We start from the raw sequence: 15,866 nt of genomic DNA on the forward strand, positions 1-15,866 counted from the left end.
CTCGTTTGCACCCCTACAACTAACTATGTCCAAATAGTAAACACATTATTTGAGACTAATAGATGTTTGTAAACCTTTGTTGTGGTTATGGAGTTGGAAGTTAAAGATAACTATTATTATCACACTTATAAAGAGGAAAACTTTAAAAGGGTAAAAATGAACCTAAGGCAAACTAGGAGGGGCAGATGACGTAATTGGTTACGATGTGCAGTGTGAGTGTGTGACCCACCACGTGTGGATTCTAGATCCTTCATTTTTGTCCAAAACTCCAAAAGGAACCGAAAAAAACACATCAACCGCTGGGATACGGTTTCGTACACTATCCTTTCTGTCACAAAAACTTTTCATCGTATCCACGTCAATATTCAAATTTATACCTTGTTATATGAAAAAAAAAAAAAAAATCTATAATACAACTTGTACACAAATGAGAAATAAGATTTAGGTGTTTTCCATTGAGGTATTTAACAAGATTTATATGTAATCAGTTTCACAAAACTTTATTATCATTATTAGTTAGGTAAATAGACAAAATCAAATTGATTTCTCTATTTGAAAAGAAATATATACAAATTCAAAATCCAAGTGCTGTACACAGTTTAGATGTTTGAGAATGATCAAGTGTTTTTGTAGTTGTAGCAAAATCTAATGGCTAATAAAAAGAAGTTATACACATGCAAAATCCAAGTGCTGTACATAGTTTAGATGTTTGAGAAAGATTAAACTGTTTTTTGATTTTCTAAACCAAACCTAATGGCCTTATAAAAGTAGTAAATGTAGGTTTTATTACCACCGAGTATGTCAAATCATGTTCAATATTTAGGTTTAGACTAGGGTGAGGTCTAATCTAACACGCCTAACGCATAATTTAAAGGGTGTGCGCTATTGAAAAAGAGGTCCCCGCTTACATTATGTCCGGGAATCTCATACTCTAGAAACTCCATTACTATTACTTTCTATTTTTCACTTCGCTTTCTCTCGTTACATTAATCATCTGGGTTCTTTATAATACATATATGTATATGCATTATTATATACGACATATTCATCTACCTCAAATATTGACTTGACCATTTAATGCTACACTCCAAGCTACAACCTCATAACTCTTCTAACACGTTTTTTTTTTTTTTTCATGTTGCAGCTCATGACGAATCGGTTGTGGTTGATATGACTTCAAGACGGACCACGACAACGAATGTATCAACCAATGTTTTAAAATCCGGTTTTTATATCGTATCAGATTTGCATCAGAAATAGTTTAACCGGGTGTATCGGGCGGTTCAACCGGGTGTATCGGGTAGTTTAACCGGTTCTACCGGATGGTTCAACCGGTACAACCGACCGATTTAAACCAGTTTTTAAAACATTGGTATCAACAACTAATATGTGTGGAATTCGTTAAATATAGTAATGTGTTTCTTAAATTTTTATTTGATGTCTAGTTTACACTATGTTCCCGAGTCATTTAACAGGGGGGGGGGTTGAGGGGAGGGGAGGGGAAGGAAAATTTTCTCTCCTAATCTCTCCAATTTGGGAGGATGAATATATGGTCATATTTGGTCATATTTTCTCCCCTTTTCCCTCCCCTCCCCCTATTAAATGAAACTCGGGAACATGATTTTTCATATTTTCATCTCTTTTCCCTCCCCTCCCCCTGTTAAATGAGTCTCGGGAACAGAACGTAATGTTCATATAGTAGTTATTCAAAATAACAATGAATTAAATGTTTTTAAATGAAAATAGAAGTTTTAAATTTTAATATAGTACAACAAAATCCCAACCCAATAAACGGTGAGTTATAATTTTTATTTTAATCAATAAATTTTTGGGAAAAATTGTTTCACAATGAATCACATTTATAACATTTTCTAAAAAAAAAAACTCATGAAAAACATACATAGGCATTATAGCCACTGACATCTTGAGGGTGAAATGATGTTAAGGGACCATTAGGTCCTGGGTTCAATTCCCAAAGTGGGTTTTTTTCCCAAATTTATTGGTTTCGAATACTCTCAAATTGGTACATAGGCGTTATTGTTTAGTGAAAATGAATATGATCGAATGGTTCAATTAGCGACACGACGATAATGCTCTAATGATATGTGAGTAATCCAATTTGCCATGAAAAAGAACGTCATAGATTGGAAAAAGCCAAATCCAAAACTCTAATATTCTTCAATATACAATATCCAAGGCAAGATGTACATACAATGATTCCACATCACACAGCAAAACTTCTTTCACCTTCCCAAATACGAATATTCGCATCTAGTAACCCAAAATCCAGGGCCCAAAGTTTCCGTTATAAACCCCCCTACACCCTCATCCCTCTGTAACCACCATCCAACAAACAAACCAACCAACCAACAACCCATCATCCAAACACATGAAGGAACTTATAAACAACGACTACCAACTCACCGACGAGATCGGCCGAGGCCGCTTCGGAATCGTCTACCGCTGCTACTCCACCATCACCGGCGACTCATTCGCCTGCAAATCCATCGACAAACGCCTCCTGTCCGACCCCACTGACCGCGAGTGCCTCCAGAAAGAACCAAAAATCCTCCACATCCTCGGCGGAAACCCCAACATCGTCCAGATTCATCGTCTTTACGAAGATGAGAATCATCTTCACATGATCATTGATCTCTGCGAATCTCCAGACCTCTTCGACCGCATCGCCGCACGTGGAGGTGTTTTTTCTGAACCCGAAGCAGCGTTGATCTTCTCGCCGTTAATTTCTTCCATTGGATATTGCCATCGGTTGGGGATTGCGCACAGGGATATAAAACCGGATAATATATTGTTTGATTGTAGGGGGAATTTGAAGCTGGCGGATTTTGGATCTGCTGAGTGGTTTGGGATGAATGAGAGGGGGGTAATGACTGGAGTTGTTGGGACTCCGTACTATGTTGCGCCAGAGGTTTTGTCTGGCAGGGAGTATAATGAGAAAGTTGATGTATGGAGTGCGGGTGTTATCTTGTATGTAATGTTGGCTGGAGTTCCGCCTTTTTATGGCGAAACTCCAGCTGATACTTTTGAGGCGGTTTTACGAGGGAATTTACGATTTCCTCCGAAGATTTTTAGGTCTGTTTCTCCTGAAGCTAAGGATTTGTTGAAGAAAATGTTGTGCAAAGATGTGTATAGACGATTTTCTGCGGAACAAGTACTGAGTAAGTAGTAATTTTCTAAACCTGTTTTTATTTGATTTTTTTAGGATTTTATTCTGAAATTGTTTTGGTGAATTTTATAGGGCATCCGTGGGTTGTAAGTGGAGGCGAAACTCGATCTATGGCGGATCTAACCTAGACGAAAGCGGGTTCGAACTTGTGGAGGTGGAATCAACACTGGTTTTTTCATCTGTTGATTTTAGTCCTTGATGATGAATCAACAGAAAGAAAGAGAGCGGAAGTTCAATGAATCTTTTGAAGTTGAGGATGTTTGCATTTTTTTTTCTACTTGTTTTCCTTTTTTTTTTTAATCTAGATGATGATTCTTGTTATTCTCCCACTAGTATATTTGGGGAATGAATGAATCAAGTAGAAAATCTTGTAAATATCGTGAATATTTAGTGAGCTAAAATGAGTGAAGTGCTGGTGTAAATGATAATGTCCTCATCCCTGTTTTCCTTTGAATTTGAATAAGAGTGTTATAACTTATAAATATCCTTTGTGAAGGTTATCTGAATATGTTTGCATATGAAATTCAAAGGAAAAAAAACTTGATTATCATTTTGGGAGGGGCCTTTTTTTTTTTTTTTTTTTTTTTTTTTTTTTTTTTTGTGGTTGAGAAAACTTTGCTATAATGTTCTAGATTATCAAGTAATTTTAAGGATCATGCTATTTACACACGGAGAAAATTATTTTCACACCCCAAAGCGCCGCACTATGGCCAAAGCTGGGCGCTTTGGTGTAAAGTCAACCGACAAGGACTGACCGCGTCAGACCTTGTCTGTTGCTTTACATCAAAGCGCCCCGCTATAGCCAAAGAGGGGCGCTTTGAGGTTTTTTTTTTTTTTTTTTTTTACATTTTTAAATTTTCGGGCAAAACTCCCCTCTTAGGTCAAAGCGCAGCGCTATGGGTCTTTTTTAAATTTTTTAAAATTATTTTTAATTCACAAACGCATCGATAATAGTCTAAATTTTACGCTTTTTCCATTATACATTATTTTTTAATATATATGGACTATACTGCAAGTTCCGGATCAAATCGGTTACGTGTGATGTCGTATTCCATTATATCGTATCATTTCGTTTTGAAAGCACAAGTACTCCTATGAGTAGTGTTATGTGTATTAGCCGCCTACCGTACATGTACATGACGTATTTTTTCATTAATTGTAGTATTATGATGTATATTGTCATTTGGGTCATACAAGTGCGTATTGAATCTGATTGGGTCGTGTCAGTGACATTCGGCTTTTAACGTGATGTAACGCATATATTGAACAAACACAAACGTACTCTTGGATTGTAAAAGAATTAACCTGATTATTATTAAACACATTTAATATACATCTTGAATGTGTAATATATGCCTGTATAATATATGCCTGGCTGCTGCGCGCTCTGTCCCACCCCCTTGAAATTGATCCGTCTAACTAGCGCATCATAATGTCCTATGTTTTCCGGTGAAAGAGACTATACAAAAATCTAAAATAAGACATCTCCTTTCACGAATTCCAACTATAATAAGCTCATCCAATTATTTTTAACCTTGGCTTTTTAAAACTTATTTTAACTTTTCCTGAAATATTATCTTTTCCCACATTATAAGCTTATCCAATTATTTTTTAAAACAACTTAATGACTTTTCCAACCTAATAAGCTCATCCAAACACATTTTTAGAATTGCTTTTGGATAAGTTTTCCGTCTAACTAGCGCATCATAATGTCCTATGTTTTCCGGTGAAAGAGACTATACAAAAATCTAAAATAAGACATCTCCTTTCACGAATTCCAACTATAATAAGCTCATCCAATTATTTTTAACCTTGGCTTTTTAAAACTTATTTTAACTTTTCCTGAAATATTATCTTTTCCCACATTATAAGCTTATCCAATTATTTTTTAAAACAACTTAATGACTTTTCCAACCTAATAAGCTCATCCAAACACATTTTTAGAATTGCTTTTGGATAAGTTATAACTAAATAAGTTGTTTTGCCAAAAAGTATTTTTTAAGTTAAATAAGTAATTACAAACACCCTCTATAAAAAAAAAAGTAAAAAGTGAGACTATAATACACAAACAAACAATTTTGTTTGGGCGGGAATTAATTGAACAGTGGAAAGGTACTCTAGTCTTTCCCTGCAACACTGCAAGGCTGTACCGTGTTGTCCTATTTACACTCATTACATGAATTGTTAATAAGAAAAGTAAAAAAAGGACAGTAAATGATGTTGATCTAACATACACATTTACATTAACTTGTATCTTATGCGTTGAGAGTTGTACAATGCTTTGGCTTTAGATATTTTAGTTTTGTACAAACAAGCCCTCCACACATAAACCAAACTTCATCTATTAAATTAAAATACGCCCAAAATGTAAAAAAAAAAAAAAAAAAAAAAAAACCAAAGCGCCCAGCTTAGGCCAAAGCGGGGCGCTTTGGTGTAAAGTTAACAGACAAGGACTGAACCTGTCAGACCTTGTCTGTTGACTTTACACCAAAGCGCCCAGCTTTGGCCATAGCCGGGCGCTTTGGAGTGTTTAAATAGACTAAGGGCGTGTGCGAACAGACCCCACCAATTTTAAAGATTCATCATTTGAGATGACATAATCTATCATGTTTGGTTTGGATTGGATATCTATTTTATCCCTTCATTCGAAATAGTCGAATAGCTAAAATATACTTTAATAAATAAACATAACTATTTTTAAATTAAAATAATTCGTATAAAATATATTATAAGAAGTAATAATGGTATGTTTAAAGAAACCCTACTTGTTGGAGAATATTGTATTTTTTTTTCGATTAATAACAACTTTATATTGTTTAATTTTATTTTTAATTATTGTTGATGATTCCTCTTGCCTGCCCTCTGGTTTTTAAGAATATTCAGTATTTATTATTTTAAGTCATTTTAATTTTGTATGATGCATATTCATATGCTAATTTTTTTTTATAATAACAGACATTTTTATTATACGAGTAGCATTTTATACTGTTTTGAAAAGGTCTAGAAATCATTTTACAAATATTACATAAATAATAGAAAATGATAAGGGCGGTTTCAAGATCACACATGTCACATATCATATATATATTTTTTTCATTGATAAACCATTCTAGATATTAAAAAAAAGTGTTTTCTCTTTTATAAAATTGACTCTACATGAAAATGTTCCTTTCAACACTTTAAATTCAAGTTGAATCTAGAAAGAGACAGATATAATAAGGTAAATGTCAAACGAATGAAATGATGCATGTGCAACGGCAAATTGTAAAAATATATGAATAATAAAAACTAAATAAAAAAATAAGTAAAATAAACCCCCGCCGGTTACGGATAAATAATATTGGAGTTTAATGTCAAACCGAAAATTAAAACACGGAACTTCTGTTGATGGGGGGATATTTTGAGCATATTACCATCACATTCTATACTATACTCCTTTTATTATATTTTCTTTAGGGTATCCGGGGCGGTTGCGAGGAGCTGAGCGGGTAAGGGGTTGTAAGGGAGTTGCCGCACGGGGAATGTGCCGCCAACACTTCAAGTGCTGCGCGGAGGGGGGTGAGTGGTGACTACTCACTGCATGCGGAAGAGGAAGGAGAGAGGGTTAGGAGTTGACATGAACGAATTTGATTGATTCCGGAGAGGAAAGTTGAGGGGAGCGCCCCTCTCATCATACAGTTTGAGGAACTGCTTTTGGATTGTTAGTGGAGTATCTTTAATTGTACCTTGGTTTTGCCTTTAGGAATCATGAAAGCTTAATCCACAAGTTATCATGATCCTTTTCCTATGAAAAAATCTTACATAACAAAGTTGTTGTTTCAAAAAAAAAAAAAAAAATGAAAATATTACGAGCATATATACATAAATAATTATCCTCATATAAGAGTTTATTATAAATTTTGTTTTCTACACAATAATCATAACCATAATATTGAAGAAAAAGTTAGGTTGTGATAAATTCACTATAAAGATGTTGCAAATTTTACCACACAAGTTTTATCAAGTTGGGTGGTCCTCACCATCGGAGGGTACGTCTTTTTCTCTTATGGTACGGTGAAGTGGGGCTTTGAAAAGAATGAATAGACAAGCACCATCATCCTTCTCACTAAAGCAAAAGTGCAAACCAATGTGGAATCAAGTATCGTTATTATGTAAAGGGTCACCTAACTGTTTTTTTTTTATGATTGTATACATCTTTTTGTAATGAACTAATTAGAGTATTTTCTTTATTAAAAATTTAGCGCCCTTAAAAAAATCAGCAACAAAAAATACTCAAATGTCTGGTTTATAACCTTATTTATGTTTGATTATGGGAAAATTAAATACCATTCTTAGTCTCGTCTCCCAGTAAAAATAAGTATGAGAATGTTTCTAGATAGAGAATTCTAAGTAACAATTATGTGAAAATTATCTAGTTTTTTTTTTCCTCACAGAATTCATCATTAAATTTGTATCATGAAGTGATAAGGAAAGCATTGCCGCATGTGTTGTGTCACACGACCACTTCGAATTAACCTATGCTCCTCAAGATGATGAGCAAATTTGACACCTTTTCTCATACGAACATGTTATCATCATTGTCATTGTCATTGTTAAGGATTAAGAAACATGAATCTGTGATTTTGGTTTTCTTTTGCTTTCAAACAAATTTTGTTTAGCCTTTTGAAATGATGTGAGATTTATACATAAATAAGAGATGTGAGAAGATATGCAGAATGTATAGTAGTTTAGATGAATGTTAAGAAACTTATTACAAACATGTTTTATTCCTAAAGTGATTTGAATTAACATCATTTCAACTTTATAGTTTTAAAATATAACAATTTAATTAGTAAAGTATATACACTGAGTGAAAAGAAAATTTTTAAATATGTTATTCAACTTGTACTTTTATATTACCTTTTGTTTCTAAACGATGATCACACATGACATTTTCAGAAAATAATATAGTTTTTGTTTTTGTCATATATTCCTTTAAATAAATATAAGTCAACACATAATTAAGTTCTTTATGCTATATATATAAATAAATAAATGTTTTATCTGTAGTTAATTAGTACATCAAAGTAAATATACAAATAAAAATGACACAAAACAATGAAAACCTTAAACATATGATTATTACTTTCTGTAAGTAGGAGAGTTTCTTTTTTATTTTTATTTTTTGTTATAAAAAGTTACAATTTTCAGGACTTAATTTTATACTTTTTATTATAAAAAAATAACCACATTAAAAATATCCTCCCCAAATGATTTAAAATCTATAGATATACTATATTTTATTGTCAAGTTAGAGTTGCATCCAATCAAAAAACAAGAGTAAGTAAATAACTATGGCCATTTAGGCCTTGGCCTAACGATAAAGAGGAATTATCTCTTGTAGAAAGATCAAGGTTAAATCCTTGTGAGAAGTAACTTAGTATAAAATTTAAGGAGAGAAAACTTAGTTAAAAAAAAAAAAAACTAAAAAACTATGATCCAAACACATAAACAATTATAAAATTTAAAGTGTAACTTATAAGACGGTCCGGTTCCATTAAATTAAGAAAGCACTTTGTATAAGTATATTATCTGGTTTTCATTGTTATATACTTTAAAATAGCTATGTATTAAACGTACTCCATGAAATCATATCTTCGGTTAGTACATAAGTCACATTTGAATGAGCCATTTATTCTGCTTTTACATTTTTATGTACCGAACGTTGAGATAAAGTAATATGGCCCATAAAGAAAAAAACGGCTCATACGATGTACATTAATAAGTGATGGAGAAGGTTTGAATTTTGGAAGGATCAGTCAAGTAACATATCATTTTTATTCACATGACACATGGTATCACATGGTCTACTATCCCATGTTCTCTCTACCAAAAAAAAACTTTTATTTATTGTTTAAAAAGTAATATGATTTAAACTATTCTTTTAAAAGTGATCTAGAAGGCGTGGACGTGTGCCATGCCGTAGTGATTTAAGTTTCGTCGACTTCAGGCCTTTTAAAGGTTGACCAAAATTCCTCCCTTCATTGTATGTTATACGATTGTCCGGTTGTTGAAATAAAATAAATAAATATAAAAAAAAGTTTCCTATTGCTAGAAGGCTGACTTGACATGTGGCTACAATTAAAGGAAATGTCGTTTTTCAACAATAATTATTGTTTGTTTTCACAACGATACCGGTCATTAAGTTATACTAACTAAGGGTGAAGGGGGCACAATACCAGAATAGAGCGGGTTGTTATGAGTGAAAGCGGGTTGAATGGGTATATACCGTCGCAACCCTTGCGAGTAGAGGGAGCTAGTACCATGCCTGGGTGAAGATTTCAAAAGCTGAATGTTGGCCACATCATTTTACAACCTATTCATTTTACACAATCAAATTAAAAATTTTACCCATCAAATTCTACTCATTCTTGAACGTCCCCGATTTAACACAAAGATTACAGTTTTCGGTCATTTATTATTTTTTTAAATTCAATTTTATTTATGTATTCTGTTTTTTAATTAATGAAAATGAGTTTTAATACATTTGATTAAGTTATTTTGTTTTAAATTAATAAAAATGTAAGGGTAATTGGTTAAGCTAGAAGCCCCCTCCTATTTGGATTAAATTGTGTTTATATTTCTATTGGGTTAATTTTTTAACGGCTAAAATCACATCATGTTTGTCATTTTACAAAATTTGAACCTATAATTGGTTGGAAAACACTTTATCACCATACTATCCCTTTAAGGCTTGAAATATTCACGAGCTGTGTAAGACTAATTTGTTTTTGCTAGATTGGGTTTGATTAGTTGAACTTAATTTTTACTCGTAAAAATCTTGTAGTCATTTTTTTTAATTATATTTATTTATGTATATGGTAAGTTAGAAGCTACTATATTACACACTAGCTTACAACCCTGTGTATTACACGGGTTAAATGACAAAAAAAATGTAAATTTATTAGGAAGTTGGACCATTTCTTAAGATGAAAACATACTGATAGTAACATAAATTTAAAACTGGAAGAAAATATCGAACACATGTATTACACGGCTTAAGTAATATAATGTTATATACTTAATAGCAAAAAAAATCTTGAAAGGAAACACGCCCCGCAAAAGGATGTTTTTCTCGACTACAGTCGATCGACGGAAGGCATCTCTGATCCACCGATTCACCACTGAATGGCTTTGGATAAGCAAGAATATGTCTTTTAAAAACCATTTATTGTTCGCTTTAAATATAATTTGGTACTTTATTTAGATAATCCGCTTGTAATTTTAGTCTTCTATGTTATATACTATAAGTACTTGTACATGTGATTTGATAATTTATTAGTAATTATTGTTTATATCCATATAATATATTTTATCTTAACAAATATATATGGTTAGGGTAAATTGAAAATTTCGACAAGTTGTGAGAACTTAGAGAACTTGGCCTTACAAAAGGTTTTTGAATTTTTTTTTACTGGGGGTGTGAATGAGTGGTTAGAGACTCACGACGTTAAACTTTTTAATTTTGGATTCAAATGGTTAAAACCACTAAAACATAGGGACTCAAAAAGTAATTTACTATTAATTAAATTTGAAATTATACGTTTGATCTCTAACTATATTAAATAATATTATACTTATTATATTATTTGATACATTTATATTTGTTATAGATAATTATTAATTAAATTTGAATTTATATGTTTATCTCTAACTATATTAATTAATATTATATTATATTTTGTGTATAAAAATTAATATGTAATATTATTATTAAAAGGGAGGAGGCATCAGAGAGTGACACGTGTACAAAAAGATTTTTGTTTATTAGTATAGGAAGATGTTGAATACAATAAATATTACATAGTTTGTATGAATATCTATTCATTATAAAACGATATTTTGAGATAAAATATAATTGGCATACGTATAAATAAGTATTACCATAATATAAATTAGCAACACTTTGTTGCTATATTTCGTTGTACTCTATGCATAGGGAGTCTTTCTAAAAATAATTGATTTTTCACTTTCAATACAAAGGTTTTTATCTTTTATATTTAACCCCTTTTTTTTTTTTTTTTTTTTTTTTACTTTTAACGCATGGTTTTTCATCTTTTCAAATTTAATTCCAACACTTTTTTATTTTCAATTTTGGTCTCCCATACTTTTCAAATTTAATGTCGTTGTTTGAACCAGGAAAACCAAAATATGAATACCAAAACCAAAAATCATTCGACGTTACCACTTCAAGTATGATGGTCGGTCTTTTGACGTCACCCCTAACATACGCCCCTTGCAACGCTCTTGGATAATTTATCCATTCGATATGTGTACAATCGATGCTACCAAGCATCCCTGGAAAATGCCATCTAGCCTCATGCGCGACGTAAATACGTGCGATGTCGTGTCTCGTCGGCCTACGTAGAAACTCATTGCCATACAATTTAATGACCGCGTTACAAAAAAATTGCAAAACATTCACGTGAAGTTCTTGCCGACATAACTAAGTATTCATCAAATTGTAACACCTCGAATTTTTGTGTCCAATGATGTGTTAACACTTGTCATTTGTTCACACGTGGCATCTATAATAAATAAAGGACTAATTTTGACAAACCTTGAAAGTATATAAATTCGAGGGTTATAAATGTCAACAAGGGTAAATATACTGTATAGTATCCCTAAATAATGCTTAAACCTTCAAACGAATAAATTATAAATCGTACAAAAACAAAACGCGAAAGAAAGTGAGAGATTACAAACTACAGGGGTTAACTGTGTCAACATGTTTAATAATACCTCTGAGTGACCCTTTAACGTTCCAAAGACTTTGTAACGGTATTATACCCTCACTAAAATAATATATATGAATTTCGCGAAGTTTCGATATGAAACGAGAAAGTTACGTTCGAATTCGTAGAAGAAGGGTTAAAAGCGTCAACAGTGAAAGTTAAGGCTTTCCAATATAATTAATAAATAAACCGGGGACTTAATAATGCGGGTAAATAACACGAGGCCCCTATCGGTAAATAACCGAGGGCCAAACCGCAAAGTTACCCCTTCAAAACCGAAAGGTCAGGTAAATCATTACGAAAGATTTCGTTATTAATTACCGGATTCTGATAATCATGACAAAAGATTTTAAAAATCTGAAAAACAGACTTCTCGCGACCCGCGTGAAGGTTAGGCTTAAGTGTAAGCGGGCCGCGAGCCTCCTAAATAACACGCCTGAAATTTGAACTTTAGGCGACCCGCGTTAAAGTGCATGGGAACTCCCATGCGGGTCGCGTAAAGTGCCCAGATGCAGAATTGTTGTAACTACATGGCTTTTGGAGCTTATGAACGACCAAACCTCAATCAATGAGGCATGGGTGCCCCCTACTCGACCCATAACCCTCTAATACACCTGCCATTCATCCAAGGGCACTTGTAGAGTTGTGTGTAATGATCTTGAGCCATGACATTTGCTATAAATAGCACTAGTATGCAACATAACATTCACAACATCAAAACACACACCTCTGATCATTTCAAGAGCCCTCAAGTCCTCTTCTCTGCTCCATAAGCAAGAACACAACTTCTGTAAGTGATCTAACCCTTTGTGGTGTCACATTTCCTTAGTAAATGGCTAAGAACCAAACCGTCGTAACTACGGTTTGACTTTACAATAAATCAGTAATGGTTCAGTCTTATGACGAATCAAAAGTGGTTATGAGTTGGTATTTATGTGGGTAATAAACCTCTAAAATGGTTCCCCCTGATCACCACTCTAACTATGTCAAATGTCGAGTCAAACGTGCGGTTAAAAAGTCAACAGAAAGCTATTTTAGCGATTTATGCATAATCTGTAATGTATATGTTATGGAACCTGTTTTGACAATCATAAAACATGATAATAAGTATATAAACCTGTTTGCGCTTGTTTGAATCGATCATTTGCTATATTGAACCGGTTCGGAGCCGAATGTCGCAAAAGTTTGACTTTTGCTTTGACTTCAGTTCTGACCCGTTTTAGTAAGGTATAAATATACCTTAGGACTCTCTTAGGACCAGGTCACATGTTGGTATAAACCTCTGTGGTCGGTTCATGAGTTATCCGAGTCTTTTGCGCAATTCCGTCATTCGCCTAAAAGTTGACCGTAACGGCCTTTTAAAATTAAAACGAGTAATTCGGACACGTGAACGGACCAAAACCTTGCTTATTAAATTATAAGCATGTCCTTAAAGTTTCACGTCAATCCGAGATCTAGAATGAGAGTTATGCTAAAAAGCGCACTTTTAAGAAAGTTTTGTAATTAACGGCGCGATTAGCATAACGCCCATCTAACCCAAGTTTTCGTCACCAAAACTTTTACCCACTGTGGTAAAATAATATTTTGGGAATTTTAAAGATTTTAATAATTTTTACCTTGCTCATAACCTGCGGTTATGGCTACGGTTCGGTAAATACCGAATATACCCTTTTTGGCCAAAACGGGAGTTCTACAAGGTCTTTTGACCCGATTCCAGTTGCCACTGATTTTAAATAATAAATAAAGTATTTTAAGCTCTATAAGCTGTTCGGGAAACTCAGATTTCCTGTAGAACTCTAAAAGCCCTTTTAAAGTCTTTAAAATGACCGAAAAGCCCCTACGGGGCATAATATTAACTTAAACTCGTTACGGGCATTACGGAAGGTATCCTACTGATACCAAAATACTTTTAAGGCATATTGACTTAGGAAATAAGCGTAGGACACTTATGGTTAACCGTTTCGCCTATTTGCGCACACGGTACGGCTCATGGAACTAGTTTTCGTGCAATAGCCGATATGGGTCAAATTATATTATTTGAACCCCAAAATCTAGAGTATGAACTATTAACCCATATAAAACAAGTCTCTGAACTTGTTGGGTCCAAATCATACTCCATTCACGGTTTTCGCCTTTTCGTGCGAATTAACCATATCTATGTATCGGAATCAACCGGTTTGAGCTACGGCTAATATAAGGACCGTTAGGATTCTAAGAGGTTAATTAAAACCTTCGTTCCAGATTAGGAGCCCCAGTAAAAGCTATCGGTGACTTGATCTAAATTAAGGATTTATACTTGCAAAGGTAAATACTTTAACTTATTTCCCCTATATGGGCTTGGGTTACGGTATATTAATACCGCTTGATTGAGCATTATATGATTCCATCGCTTAGGTGGTTAATTGATTTAATATGATCGGCTCATTTAAACAGTTTTGTTGCTTATAAGCCTTTGGGGGGTTTAATGACCGTTGTCCCGGATATCCTTGGCATCATTTTACGAAATGGCCACGACCATCGACATCCCGGTGTAGGCGTACACCCGGTATAAAGTGTCGACATTAAAATTAAAAGACGTAGCCGTTGGTTTTTATACTACGGTTTTACGCAAACGTGGTGTGTCTATAAATCTTTAACCCGGCACGACCCGGGCTACTGAACGCATAAAAGAACATGTAAAACGTTCACAAGATCATTATGAATTTTCCCAAGTTATAAAAGAGTTTGTGCCTTGTGCATTCAAATCAATTTTAATAAACATTTTCAAATGTGTCAGTTGAATGTATTTACCAGTGTAAACTGACGTATTTTCCCCAAAAAGACTAAGTGCAGGTACCTAAACGTAATTGGCTGGTATTAGCTCCCTAGCGTCGGGATAAGTCTCGCAAGCTTGATTGCAGTATCTGATGGAACAATACTTTATGTTTATTTACGATCCACTGTGGATATATCCAACCCCTGTAATACATTTTGATATTACAATCAGAGGTTGAAATTTATATATTTATCTTATGCTTCCGCTGTGCATTATATAATTGTGTGGTTTGACTATATTGTTGCCAACATCGTCACGGTAATCCCCCACCGGGCCCACCGGTGAGACACGTGGAAATCTGGGTTTGACAGGTTGGTATCAGAGCCAACATTGAGTGAATTAAACACTATCCTATTTGTGTTTAATCTCAATGACACAATTGCACATACTTGAGTCTAGACAAGAACTTAGGACAAATTCGGATTAATACTCCTTTTTGTCTTTATTTTCCTTTCAATTTTTAATAAGTTTTGGGGCAGGAAAATGCCACCTGTTATATTCCGAGGAAGAGGAAGGGGAAGAAGAGGCCGAGGAGAAATCGTGACACATCACGATACCGAAGCTGGACCATCTGGTACAAGACATCCTTCGATGACAAGGAGCGAAGAGCCACAACGACGAAGAGATCTTTACGAACCCGCGAGGCATTCCACTTCGCACAGCTCGAGGCCATCCTACCGGCACTCCTTTGGGCCAGATTCAGAAAATAATCCCAACAACCCACAACCTTCCTTCATACCTCTACAACGTTCGGTATCGCACCGAATTACGACGACCCTACTCCCTACTACATAGGTCAGTTTAATCCGGCTGACTACATACAGGAACCTTCAGGTTTTGTTCCACTAGGGCCACAAGACCATTTCTCTGAAGATCCCATGGAGGAGGATGAGGATCCAACTGAACCAGCTCGTGGTACGCCCACGCATCCGATAGAAGTTTCTGATGGGTCATCCTTCCATGGAACGCCCTATCAAGGACCTGACAGTTTCCAAGCGATGTTTGACCGACATGAATGGTACTACACGCCATCTCGACAGACATCTCAACAACCGAGACATCCACAGGATCCCTCTGAGGATTCACGCTT

General features: G+C 34.3%; 1 protein-coding gene across 1 annotated transcript; it reads left to right on the forward strand.

Moving 5' to 3' along the window:
• The first annotated feature begins 2,283 nt into the window (after positions 1-2,283).
• On the forward strand, positions 2,284-3,687 carry LOC110904519 (phosphoenolpyruvate carboxylase kinase 2). The gene is made up of 2 exons (XM_022150359.2): positions 2,284-3,179; positions 3,260-3,687. Exons 1-2 carry the CDS (start codon positions 2,390-2,392, stop codon positions 3,313-3,315), a joined length of 846 nt encoding a protein of 281 aa, XP_022006051.1. The 5' UTR covers positions 2,284-2,389; the 3' UTR covers positions 3,316-3,687.
• The last annotated feature ends 12,179 nt before the right edge of the window (positions 3,688-15,866 follow it).

This window comes from Helianthus annuus, chromosome 14, assembly GCF_002127325.2.
Source record: "Helianthus annuus cultivar XRQ/B chromosome 14, HanXRQr2.0-SUNRISE, whole genome shotgun sequence".
Classification (NCBI taxonomy): domain Eukaryota; kingdom Viridiplantae; phylum Streptophyta; class Magnoliopsida; order Asterales; family Asteraceae; genus Helianthus; species Helianthus annuus.

Coding starts and splice junctions, on each gene's coding strand:
- LOC110904519 (XM_022150359.2), top strand. CDS start 2,390: ATGAAGGAACTTATAAACAACGACTACCAACTCACCGACGAGATCGGC. Junction 3,180..3,259: donor TTCTGCGGAACAAGTACTGA/GTAAGTAGTAAT, acceptor TGAATTTTATAG/GGCATCCGTGGGTTGTAAGT.